The sequence below is a fragment of the Fringilla coelebs genome (assembly GCF_963513975.1).
Source record: "Fringilla coelebs genome assembly, chromosome: 1".
Taxonomy (NCBI): domain Eukaryota; kingdom Metazoa; phylum Chordata; class Aves; order Passeriformes; family Fringillidae; genus Fringilla; species Fringilla coelebs.
In genome coordinates this window covers 78,201,389-78,213,958 of record NC_140028.1, presented here as the reverse complement: position 1 = coordinate 78,213,958, position 12,570 = coordinate 78,201,389, and the positions used below count along the sequence as shown (strand labels likewise).

The following is a 12,570-nucleotide window of genomic DNA, read 5'->3' as shown; positions in this document are numbered from 1 at the left end:
ACACCTATATCAACCAGATAAACTGCATTTTCTCTTCACAATTTGCTGTGTTCCCATGCTCAGTTTTTTCTGTCATGTTTTTCTGTATCTTTTTGAACGTCAGCAAAACTTTTGATGCAGTCTCTCACAGGATCCTTCTGGACATAACATCCAGCACACAGCTGGGTAAAACCACATCATGTCATTGGTGAGCAAGTGGCTCACAGGACAGGCACAAGGGGCTGTAGGGAGTGGGGTGACCTGAGTGACAGGGTGATCAGAGTGGTGACCTGGCACTAGTGCGGCTCTGCAGGGATCCATCCTCAACACGGTGTTCTCCAGCATCCTCATAAATGATTTGGACACAGGACTGCAAGGAACACTATGTAAGTTTGCTGATGACACTAAATTGGGAGGAGCTGTCAACTCTCTTGGAGGCAGGGAGGTCCTGCAGATTTTTGACAAAATAGAGAGCTGGGCAGTCACCAAACAAATGAAGCTTAACAAAGACAAGTACTAGTTTATGCAGTCTATACCCTAATTGTATAGACTGGGGAATGAGGGCTGGAAAGCAGCACTGTGGAAAGGAACCTGGATGTCCTGGAGAATGGCCAATTGAATCTGAATCATTGTGTCCTGGCAGCCAGGAGCGCCAGCCATGTCCCGGGATGCATCAGGCACAGCATCACCAGCTGGGCAAGGGAGGGGATTGTCCTGCTCTGCTCTGAGCTGGGGCGGCCTCACCTTTTTTATTTTGGGTACCATAATAAAAAAAAAAGACCCATGTGAGCTTTTAGAAAGCATCCAAAGGAAGGCCATGAAGATGGTGAAGGGTCTTGAGGAGAAGCTGTATGAAGAGCAGCTGAAGTCATTGGTCTGTTCAGCCTGGAGGAGACTGATTGGAAGTCTCTTTGTGGTCTTCAACATTCTCATGAGTGGAAGAGGAGGGGCAGGTAATGATCTCTTTCATGACCAGTGACAGGACTCGAGGAAATGTCATAAAGCTGAGTTAGGGGAGGTTTAGGTTGGATATCAGAGAAATGTTTTTCACCCAGAGGGTTGTTGTGCATTGGAACAGCTTCCCAGGGAAGTGGCCACAACTTCAGTGTGACAGAGTTCATTAAGCATTTGTACAAACACTCTCAGGCACATGGTGTGACTCCTGGCATGTCCTGTGCAGAGACTGGAGTTGCACTCAATGATCCTGATTGGTGGCTTTCAACTTAGCATATTCTGATTCTGTAATTCTTATATTTCATTTTGTTAGTATGACACAGGAGGTCTTTCATTTCATAGGTCTTTTCTCCTTGGAATGAACATACCAAGGATGTTGTAAATTACTGTGGAACATATAGCCTCCACAATGCCAAATTAAGCAATAATTAAGATTCTGAGATTTGACAGGAAACATGTAAAGTTAATCCTATTTGAAAAAATATTCTTTTTTGAAATCTCATTAATATGAACAAATTTTTTGCAGTTTTATGATTCAAGATTTCAGTTTGGAGCAAACTGTGTGCAATATAGTACATGCCATCCTGAGGCAGGAAAGTGGTGATTTCTAATCTTGTCATTATCATCATGTTACAGGTGGCAAGAAAGGAAATTGTTATAGAGTTCAATTCAATGGAAATTTTTAATAGGTTCCAGAAATAGCAGATTTAGGTCAACGTTATTTCTAGACTCTGAAAAAGTATTATAAGCTAATGGTTCCTATTCTGGCTTGTTAAAACAGCAGTGCTTAGCTGCTATAAAGATAAGAATGGTCCTTAAAGTATGCTTCTTGCCATTCCAGACCCACTTTAACACCAGGTAAAAACCTGCTTTTGACATCAAATTGTTTAATACTAGAAAATAATACTTTCTAAATCAATAATAACCAGGAAGGCCATACTTCCAGTTGGTTTGTTTTTCAGTTTTGCTTGTTATTTGCCCCAATGTGCACCTAGACATTCTCTGATAATTTTTGTTGAATAAGTAGCATTTTGCAATGCTATTTATGTTTGTAAAATTTTGCAAAGACATATATTTCCTCCTACATATTTGATTTCAAGAAAAAGTCTTTAGTACCCCAAACATTTTAGCTTTATACAACCTCATCAGTTAATCTGTGTGTTCAGTGGTACCTCTCTCTTTCTCTCCCTCTCTTTCTCTCTCCAAGTCTTCCTTTTATTCTGTATATTCTAAGCATATCTGAAGGGAGATTACGACATATCTCCTTAGAGAGCAGCTATCCAAAATCACTAAAGACTAAAAATCATGTCTTACAGTGATATTTAATTCCTTTTTTAAAAGGAAATTCCTCAAATTTTCACTACATATTTGTGCTATATCAAGAAAATTTTCTCTAAGAAGGGAAGAATCTTCTAATAAAGACCTCCTTTTGTACAGAGGAACATTGTCTTGGTCTACAGTAACTTGAATTTATTGTCAAGTGAATGGTTGGAAACAATTGAGGATGCAGGCTCTGCAGTGCAATGCCACCTCTTTCCACATTGCCTCACTCTGTACAAGGCAGTGTTCCTTATTTATCCCTGATATGGCAAACCTATGATCACAGCATTCACATCCCTAGTGAAAATGCATCATTCTCTTTCATCCATTCCTATCCTGATTGTAAAGACAAAACAGTCATTTTGCATGGTTTAATAGCTGACAAACATATTTTCAAAAAGCTTGAGTGATTTCTGTGTTTTCATGTGACCTCCTCTCATCAAACAATTCAGAAGGATTCTATTCCTGGTTCAAGGGATCCAGTACTAATTTGTAAGAGTAGACAATCAAAGCCCTTTGTTTATTTGCTCCTTTTCTTTCCCATTTCTTCTCATAGGTGTAATAAGAACAGCTTTGCCAAATATGGACAGAGAAGTGAAAGAACAATATCAAGTTCTGATCCAAGCCAAGGACATGGGAGGACAGCTGGGAGGACTGGCTGGTACTACCACTGTAAACATTACCCTCACGGATGTCAACGACAACCCACCCAGATTTCCTAAGAGTATGTAATATTCCAAAGCACTGATTTTCAAATAAGCATGACTAAAAGTATTAATTTGGAAAAGTCCTGTAGACAAGAAATTGAGATCCTGAAAAAAGAACAGTATGTGATGAAAAAAACCAGACATCCTCTTTTTTAAAAAAAATATAAAGCTCAATTTGAAAGTTTGATTTGAATATTTAAGAGGATATAGACCATCATTCCACAAAACCAGCCTGAGCCTGAGTTCATTTCATTTATACTATAAAAATTATTTGGGAAATACTATTTTGTCAAGGGAAACTGAATGAACACCTTCAAATTACAAAAGGTTATAACCTGAGACTTCCAGGTACCAAAGGCAGAGCTAGGTCATGTAAGCATTACTGTTATGATATTCAGGAGCAGATATGTCTTGGCACAGAAGATTACATCTGTCCCTGAAAACACTTACAGCCTCAAAACAGTGATCATTCACTGACAATTTATTATGTTTCACACCAGTTAGTTTAAATGAAGCTTTTCAGAAGTATGTTAATTTAAAGAGTTTCATAGTCTGTGTATGATTAGGAGGATTGTCACTTACTTGTCTCCATAAATTTACTGAAGTTTCGTATATTCTGTACCTTCAAAATGCAGAAACTAATCAAGCATATATCTTGATAACTATGCCAAAATAATTAGCTGCTAAAATTCGTTAGTAAGGCTAATTCATATTAAAATATATTGCATGAATCTGCAGTAAGATCAAGACAGCTTTTTACTTTGCATCTCTTTTTTGCAAAGAGATGAATTGAAGTGCCACTATATGTAATACTCCATAGGTACAAAACCCCATCTGCAACTGTAAAGTTTTCTCTCATACAAAAGTTCTACTTCTTTTACTCAGTCTGAAAATAAATTGTGTTTTTGCAGCCATGTAAGAAAAATCATCTTACAAGAAGTATCCATTTGGTCCTTCCTTCCGTCTCTTACATTCATGTCTAGATGATAACCACAAAACAGGACAAGTAATACTTCACAAGACTTACTCACTTTCTAATTGTATTTCATTCTAATGCTGTCTTTGTATTTAACAACACTCAATGTACTTTTCTTGCAGCAATTTACCCCATTGCTTTGAAATTTATGTAAAATTTTAGAGTCCACATCCTCTGTCAGAGGTACACAGATTAATATATATCATACAACTAACAGATCCCCCTAATTTGTTTTTAATCCATCTTTACATAATTGTCTGCATGCTTACCTCTGCAAAGAGTTCAGAAAGCATGGCGAAATATGAGCTTTATTTAGAGAAGCTGTTTTGATTTCTCTTTTTTCAGAATGGGAAATTCTCTCTGAATTGAGTAAATCTGCTCCTACTGTTTTGCCTACTGTTTTGCTGGTACATGTCAGTCATATCCATACTTACCTACCCTGGACTCCCTGGAGAACTTTTGGGAAAAAAAAATTGGTGTTATATTATACCTCCAAGCCTTCTTTTGCCACAGTGGTTTGAAGCAAAATATTGCACATCATAATAGTTCCCTTATTTCATTCTTCAGGCTCTTGGGCATGTAACAGCTAATCCAAATGATTTGTTACTGTTGTGTCTGTTTGTTACACAACTGCTTCTATCGCTAATTTAACCTTCTCCTGAGTGCCCTTTAAAGTTCTAGGATAGAAAAAAAATCCCCAGTTTTTCTACACTAACAATAAAGAAAAAAACATAGTAAGTTTTACATTTGTGATCTTATCTTCTCTGAGCACTTCTCTATCTCAGTTTTGGGCTGGCTCTACACCGTTCCTCTCAGGCTTTTGCCTCCAGATGTCTTAAAAGACAATTATTTTTAGCTTGTTTGCAGAGATTTATTCAAACTCATTTTTTGTCTTCTTTATTATGGTTTTATAGATAAAGCAGGTTTTATGGTTCTTTCTATTGTCGTCTCTGAGACACAACTTCATTTTTTTGAAAGATGTGTTCTTTCTTTTATTAGCTATGTTGTTTGCCCTTACAGATTTTCCTTTTAATGGATATGTGCATTTGCTGTGGGTCTTCTAAATGATATCCCTAGACAGAATCCATACCACCCATAGTGATTTAACAGTCTCAGCAATCCCATTCAGAATTTCTATAGTAATTTGCCTCAGTTTTATTTATTTCCACTTTCTTCTTATTATTTATTTAACTGAATACAACCTTCTTCTAATTCCAGTTTTTATTGCTCCTGCACAAGTATTGCATCTAAACTAATTATAGTTGTTGTAAAGCGTAGAATAACTAGTGAACTTTTCCTGAATAGCTAATGTTAATACTGTCCTCTTTTTTAAGTCTTAGTTGACAAAGATTCCTTTCACAACAATCATTATTCCTCCACGGACAAAGTCTGCTGTGACTTTCCTGAGTGCTTTGCTCCTTGATACTATGCTGCCTGTCTGATTTTCTTCTTTCCCACAGATATTGAACACAGGTATAATGCTGATATTCTTCTTTAGCATTAAGCATTGAAGTTGCCTATACTAGGTTACTAGGTCCCATTTTAACCCTTGGCTTCATATTATTTCTTTCTTTCTTTCTCTTCTTTACATGTCCCTAGTTTGATTCTGCATGAACTACCACTTCTGCATTTCCTACTGGGCTGTCATCTCCTTTTGTAGCATTCCCCAGGGAAGATTGCAGAATTCTCATAACTTCACCCTTTGAACTGCATACCTTTGCATTTTTTTTCTAATTTTGTGCTTTCCAACACCTTAAAATTCTCCCGAACCTTTCACTAGGTTCTATGACCACAATAGTCATAGAAAAGGTTTTTAAACTTTCATAAGCCTATTTTTCTCATGGCCAAAATTAATTTAGCAATTTTTCCTGTTTTTTAACAAGTGCTCAAACATTCTAGTATTGTGACTCAATTCTCCTCACCACTTTTTCTCAGCCAGGCATTTAAAGCTCTACCTTTCAATCTTTTTATCCTGATTGTACATGGTGAGACTAATTCAAACTATGCTACTATGAAAGTCCTTATCTTCAGATTTCATTTGCTAGCCTAAATTTCAATCCTAAGACTTTTATTTTAGCAGATGCGACATGATCTCTCCTTTAGTTCCATGACATGCTGTCAAAGCACTTGTGGGATGCTCCAAACCCGATCAATAAGCAAATCATGCCAGAGGGCCTCTTTGCACCATCATGCTTACTGCCTTCATTCTCAGTGCTTGTTAAACTGCCCACAATTGCAGTCTGCTCCTTCCTTTCAGCTGGAACCTGTGTTGTTTGAGGGGTACCATGGGTACAACAGGAAATAATGTAACTGTCTGGAGACTGAAAACTCAGTACTTTGGCAAGCTTCACATGCCCAGTGCTCACTCCCATTCTGGTTTTCAGTTGTATATTTTACTTCCTTTGTTGTTATGGCCCTTAGTATTTTATATTTTCTTGTATGCTTTCATCTACTGTGGTGTGCAAAAATGCGCAATTTTTGCATAACGTCAGATGGTTTTCATGACACAGAGAAACTGTGGAATATATCATCCTCTTTGAAGAAGATAGCCTCCAGGTCTCATTTAATGCATGAATTGCAGTTATGACATCTTTGCCCAATTGTTGCTATAAAGAAGCAAAATAAATCACACACAAGAGACCAAGCTTGTCCTGTACTTTGCATGCTAGTAAGGTCGAAAACTTTTTCTTTCTATTATATCAAACATCAGAAAAGACAAATTACAGAAGTGACGCTCAGCAAAACAGATGAGAATAAGATTGGAAGTTTGTGTTGGTATTGAAAATAACAAGCACTTAACATGGCTTATGAGCTAAAATGTTAGTGTAGGGACTCCAGTGTATTGGTCAAGCCTTTTTTTTTTTTTTTGCATGTGTTGCAGACAACAGTCTTGATCAAAGGGATTTACTTAGCCAGCCCTGTTTGGTTATGCAGCATGAGATGATGTGTAGTGTGCCTGAGATTCACAGAGACACCAGGCTAATTACAGCTAAATAAAATAACTGAGAAAAAGTGGAGTATTAATTATATTTCAAACATAATAACTGTATTTTTCTTTTTTTTTTTTCCTTGAAAGCATTACAATTATTTGGAGTAATTACCTGCCAGGAAATGGAGTTTGCCATTTGCTTGACTACTATAGCTAAAAGGATACTTGTAATGAATTTTAGTTTATGTGAAAAGTAAATCTATTAAAAAAAATAAATAGATTTCAAGTTCAGGCCTGGCAAAAGGTCAGGACCCCTGGGTGCTGCTGGGATTGAGACCTCCAGTATCCTATTGCTCTTCATTAGTCAACAAAGCCAGGAAGTGCAGACTGGAAAAAAGGACACAAACTGCTGCAGGGTTAATGTTTTTCTGTCACATAATCAGGACCACAGTTTTGCAAAGGACTTATGCCAAATAAGTCATGCTATAGATCACCTAGTATTTCACAGGATAAAGTTTAAATTTATTTTCTGAACTTAGTAAAGCTAGAGAAAAAAAAAAAGATTTCACAGCAGAAGAGCAGAAGTAGGAGAACATATATTATTAATATTTGGAAGGAGCTACATTGATAAATAATACATTACAAGCTTGCAAAAAAAAAATGTATCACGAAACACCTTCATCTCATTGAGGGTCCTTTAAGGAGACAGTCAGGTTTGGATGGGTTATCAGCATCCAGTGATGAAAAACCACTGACTATCCTGCTGAACATGGAATTTTTTATTTAGAACCTGTGCTTTTGAACGTATTCAGTGGGGAACTCCCACCTTGCATGTCTCCTAGTAATGAGGAGTGTAAGAGAGAGGAAGCCTCTAAACATATATTTCTGTCAGAGTTGTTTGACCTGCAGGTATGTGTTGGCCCACATTTCAGAAAACTGACACTTCAGTAAACTGAAATTTTCTTTAAAGCTAGTAGGAAAAAATTAATCTAAATGATTTTATTAGTAAAAATTTATTTCCAGAAGTATTTTCTTTCTTCCCTGGCTCTTCATTAGTACAGCAGCTTTCTGCATTGCTGTGCATGTTTCATTGTTAAAGATAGATCTTTTTTGTAAAGATTAAAATAAATATTTAATATCAAAGTTTCATTTTTACCAAAACAAGAGGAAAAAAATAAGGCAATGACTGAAAAGGTAATTACTTTTCCTCTCATGACAACAATGTTCAAGTGATTGAAAAAAAAAACTGGTATAACGCAACAGTGCCTTTGAGCAGAGAGGAGTGGACAAAAGCTACCTACGTGTAGGCATGCATCCTGGTCTACAAGGGGACTGATGGCCTTTCTCTCTCAGCTTCTTATGCACAGGATAGCTGGCTAAGTAAAAACATATTTAAACACAATTCCTGAAAGCTAATGGGCTAACCCTTAACTCATCAAGCAGAAGACCAGTCTGAGCGAGCTGCCAGGACAGCAGTGGCTTGTTTCCAATTCTTAAAATAAGCTTAAAGAAAAAATGGATGGGTTATATTTACTTCAACATTTAAATGACAAAGCCTGCACAATTAGTCGCTATAAATTACGCTTTATGGAATCAAACTAATTAAGTGAAGTGGTGGATTCATACTTTGTAATTTATTATGCTTCAGTTTCCCAATCTCTTTCTTTTGTTCACTGCTGACAAGAGTGAGTGTGAAATCAATTTAGAGATATAAACTCTTATATGCTGAGCAATAAAAGCACAAGAGAATAATTTTAGTCAAAGGAATAGTATGTATTTTTTTTTAATTTGACATAAATATGCTTTTAGAGAATAAGGCCCTGACATAGAAAAAATGCAGTTGAATTTTAAAATTTATACACTCTTTATTCTGATATTAGCAAATAAAATATTTCAAGTGTCTTATGAAGTCAGTATAAAGTTTGGTTTCTTTTTAGGGTGTGTATTTTTAATGTGTCACCTCCTGAATTTTCTTTTCTGAACTCAAAAGAACTATTTAGGTAAATTTATATTTTATCACATAATTTCCAGCTAACAGAAGTCAATTTTGTGAGAGAATGTTTAAAAGCTTTTTCTAATGGAAGAGAAATTAATTCAGGTTTGAACCCAATATTTGAATTTTGTCTACTTGTGCGTGTCTTTGCTTTAAAAAAAAAATGCATCTCTGATGGTCAGAAACCATTATCTCGGGGTGGGTTTGCAACCACATTTAAAATACTCAGACAGCTGTAGAACAAGGCCTAGACATCACAAGGGCCATATTTTTTGCTGTCATTGGTCTTTCCAAAAGCAACTCAGTGAAATCCATCATAACAGTTTGCATAAAAGAACACAGAAAATATCCAGAAGTGCTAACATGTTTGGAAACAGAAACACAACTATTCATCTTTCTGGTAGTGACACTTTAAATAAAGCAAGGTTGAGGGATCATTTCTACAACCTTGCACATCAGTCCATACTGTAGGAGTTTGCAGGTAATTGGATTTGGATTTCACCAGTGGCCAGTACAGTGTATTCCATAGAATATATTAAATCCTCTGTTGCAGACAGCAGAGGAAACAATAGTCTAAGAGAACAAAGTTCATAAAATAGACAATTGAGAAACAAACAGGGAAACACCTTTCATTTGTGCAATTCCAGGTATTTCATTGTAAGTGAAAAGGACCTTTGCAAACATAAACTAGCCCTTTATTCTCTTACCCATTTAACCTTGGCATGTTGCAAATTTGGCATTTAAATGATCTATTAACTGGATGATCCATTATATAGACATATTATGTATTATATATTAGGAATAGGCTTTGCATATTATAACCCTTTACATTGCATCTTTTTTTCTGTGATTATTTATTGGTTTGCAGTTTAATAGGCTTATTTTCAAGTACTACAATCTGTAGAAATACTTAAAAAGAAAGAACAACCAAGTGCTGAACTGGGAATAGCTTGCTTATATATATATATATATATGCATACATACTTTTTAGATTGAAAATTCCTATCATAGTTACTTATTTATATATTATTAGAAATAATATATAAATAAGTAACTATGATAGGACCACAGAAATTGCACATGCATTAATTGTCCTAAGTTTTACTACATTAAAGCTGGTCAGTTTTTAACTCAGTAAACTAAATGTGGCTGATACCATTCGAGTGACTTTGAACAAGTCTAGCTCAGATTGTATTGAAAAATTTGTGCAGAAGCAGAGTGCAAGGAAGAGGTCTTCTGGTCCACAAGAAATAGAAAGGAAAATATTTTAATCCATTGTTTTGGATGAGTGGCTTATGAGAGACAAAGGTAGCTACTGTTAAAGATTTCAGATGATTGCAACACAAATCCCACACAGTAGTGCATTAGAAATCTATAGAAAAAGATCATTTGATTGATAAACTATTCTGTTCACTAATCTTAAAGAAATACATAATGAAAGCAGAGATTTGATTTAAAAATAAGCGAGGGAGATTTACTCCCTCCTTACTTGGACAATTAGAACCAGAAAACTTACTTACTTTTCATTAGCTAGAAAATTTACTCAGGATTAAGGTTCAGATCTGCCTAATTAAGCTTTTTAACAAGTCTGCATGAGTTTCTGGGAAGCTGTTCTACTCCCTGTAATTTAGATATGGAAACATGGCTTCTCTTGGTATTTCTGTTAAAAGTTGTGAAATGAGAATGTGTCCATCTTTCATTGATTAAAGAATTTGCCTGGCAGACAAGATGCCCTAATTCATTTCCAGCAACTAATTACTTATGTTATACCAATTGGGAGGTACCTGCACAGGACAGGGGACAGATTCATTGCAGACTAGCCTGCAGGCAGAGATTAGTTGTGAGACTGAGCCAGAACTTGCTTTGAATCAGAAAAGAAGGGAAGGTCAAATCCTGATTTTCTCCATCTTTAATTTTCAAATGTCTATGCCATAAGACGTAAAAGGAAAAAAGCACCAGCTTGATCTTGCTTATATTGTTTAATGTCAGAAAATCTTACGCAAGTCTGACTTTCATTTACTGTGAGTTATGAATAAATTAAAACTTCATTTATGTGTTAAACATGTACTTTAACCAACCACTTCAAACAGCGATGGAAGATGGGAATGCAAAGGCTCCAGAAATGGCCTCATGCAATTGCAAGCCAGTCATGAAAACAGCACTTGTTTTGGATTGCAATACTTTTGACTCACTACTGCTTTAGCATCAGTAAAACTACAGCCAAATCAGTACAATAATAAATGCCAGCTGACCAGTATTTGCATAGGGCTCTTACTGGAATCAACAGAGAACCAAAGGTAGCTCCTCTTTATTCCAGGTTCCTTCCAAGTCTCACACCTCTGTACTATTTGCATTTGTTTCTCACCTGTTTCATCCTCCTTTGGCCTCTCTTTCCTCCTCATCCTGTATATCCTTATTTTCAACATACACTCTTGTCTCCACTCTCCTGTGTGAGAGACACATATTTATCCTTGATCTCATTTTCATCCTATAACTAGATTGGGGCCATCTCCTCTTCAACTCCACAAGTAAGCTGTTTTTTTTTCTTTCCCAATGGCAGTACTGCAAAAAGAATTTATACTTTGCTGAGTCACTCCTAGCTCTGCATTTCTCCATAGTTTGCTATACTGAAATTATGAGTCTTCACCATCCCAGAAAAACTTTATATCTTCATCTTATTTGTTTAGGCCACTACCCTGTCACACAAATCAGTGACCCTTGCCTGCTGTTTCTATTTCACTCACTTGACTTACATATTTGACAGGTAGTCATAAAAAAGCCTCTGCATTTTTCTTTTTCCTTCACCACCACTTAATCAGTGACATTATGGGCATTTTTACATAAACTAAAAGAAGATATACAGTGGCTTATTACATTTTGCTTTTCAAAGCAAAAGAAAGACATGAGAATATCTGGGAAAATTCCTGAAGTTTTACATTGTCTGTACTGTTAGTCTTAGAACAGTCTAGGGCACAGTTTTGACCAACATCAAGTAAAGCTTTCTCAGATAAATTCAGGGCATTTGGAGAAATTAGTACAGGTCAGGAACTATTTTCTGCAGTCACTTTCCATGAAATTGACCTATTTTGGTGTGGGTAAAAAAATTTAATAACATGGAATTAGGCCACTTATATTGTCTGGCTTCTGGGCCACAGAATGTGTCTGGTACATAAAATTTCTTTGTATATTAATAACTGATTTGAGCTTATACTTTGTAATCCAGGCCATGCAGCCCTCTTTGGGTTACAGTACCCCACAGTTAAGTAGCCTTCTATCGTTATTTGTGTGTGTCCAATATAAAAGAGTTAAAATTTAACCTCCATAAAAATTTCTATTTACACTTACACCTACCTTTTCTTAATTTTTTCTTTTTCCTTTCCATATCAGAATTCTTCATGCACTTTTAGTAAGAGCTGATTTTCCCCCCAAGGTGCATGTAAACTTAGTAAAAACTCCCTAGAAACTTCTTTTTTGTAGCTGTCATTGTTGCATGTTCTTAATCATAAAGCATCTTGAAGAGTGAATCATTCTGTTCAGACTGAATAACTTAATTCCCAACCAAAGCATACTAATTGGAAGAAAAGTGAGAAATAAACTGGAGGGGGAGATATTCAATTACCACAGATTCTCAAAACACTGAGTGTTTAGCAAATTCTTTGTCTGCGGCACTTATATTGCTTTTTAACTGTCTCAAGAATGCATAAGTAGCAAA

At 36.0% G+C, this 12,570-nt stretch overlaps 1 protein-coding gene across 2 annotated transcripts in view; it reads left to right on the top strand.

Moving 5' to 3' along the window:
- CDH12 (cadherin 12) overlaps nt 1–12,570 on the top strand; it is a gene marked incomplete at both ends in the record, with an annotated part of 153,422 nt that overhangs the window by 84,205 nt on the left and 56,647 nt on the right. For both annotated transcript variants that reach the window (XM_084212733.1, XM_084212732.1), the window contains one exon: nt 2,810–2,977. In XM_084212733.1, the coding sequence (XP_084068859.1) occupies nt 2,810–2,977 (168 nt within the window). The remainder of the gene's footprint in view (nt 1–2,809; nt 2,978–12,570) is intronic.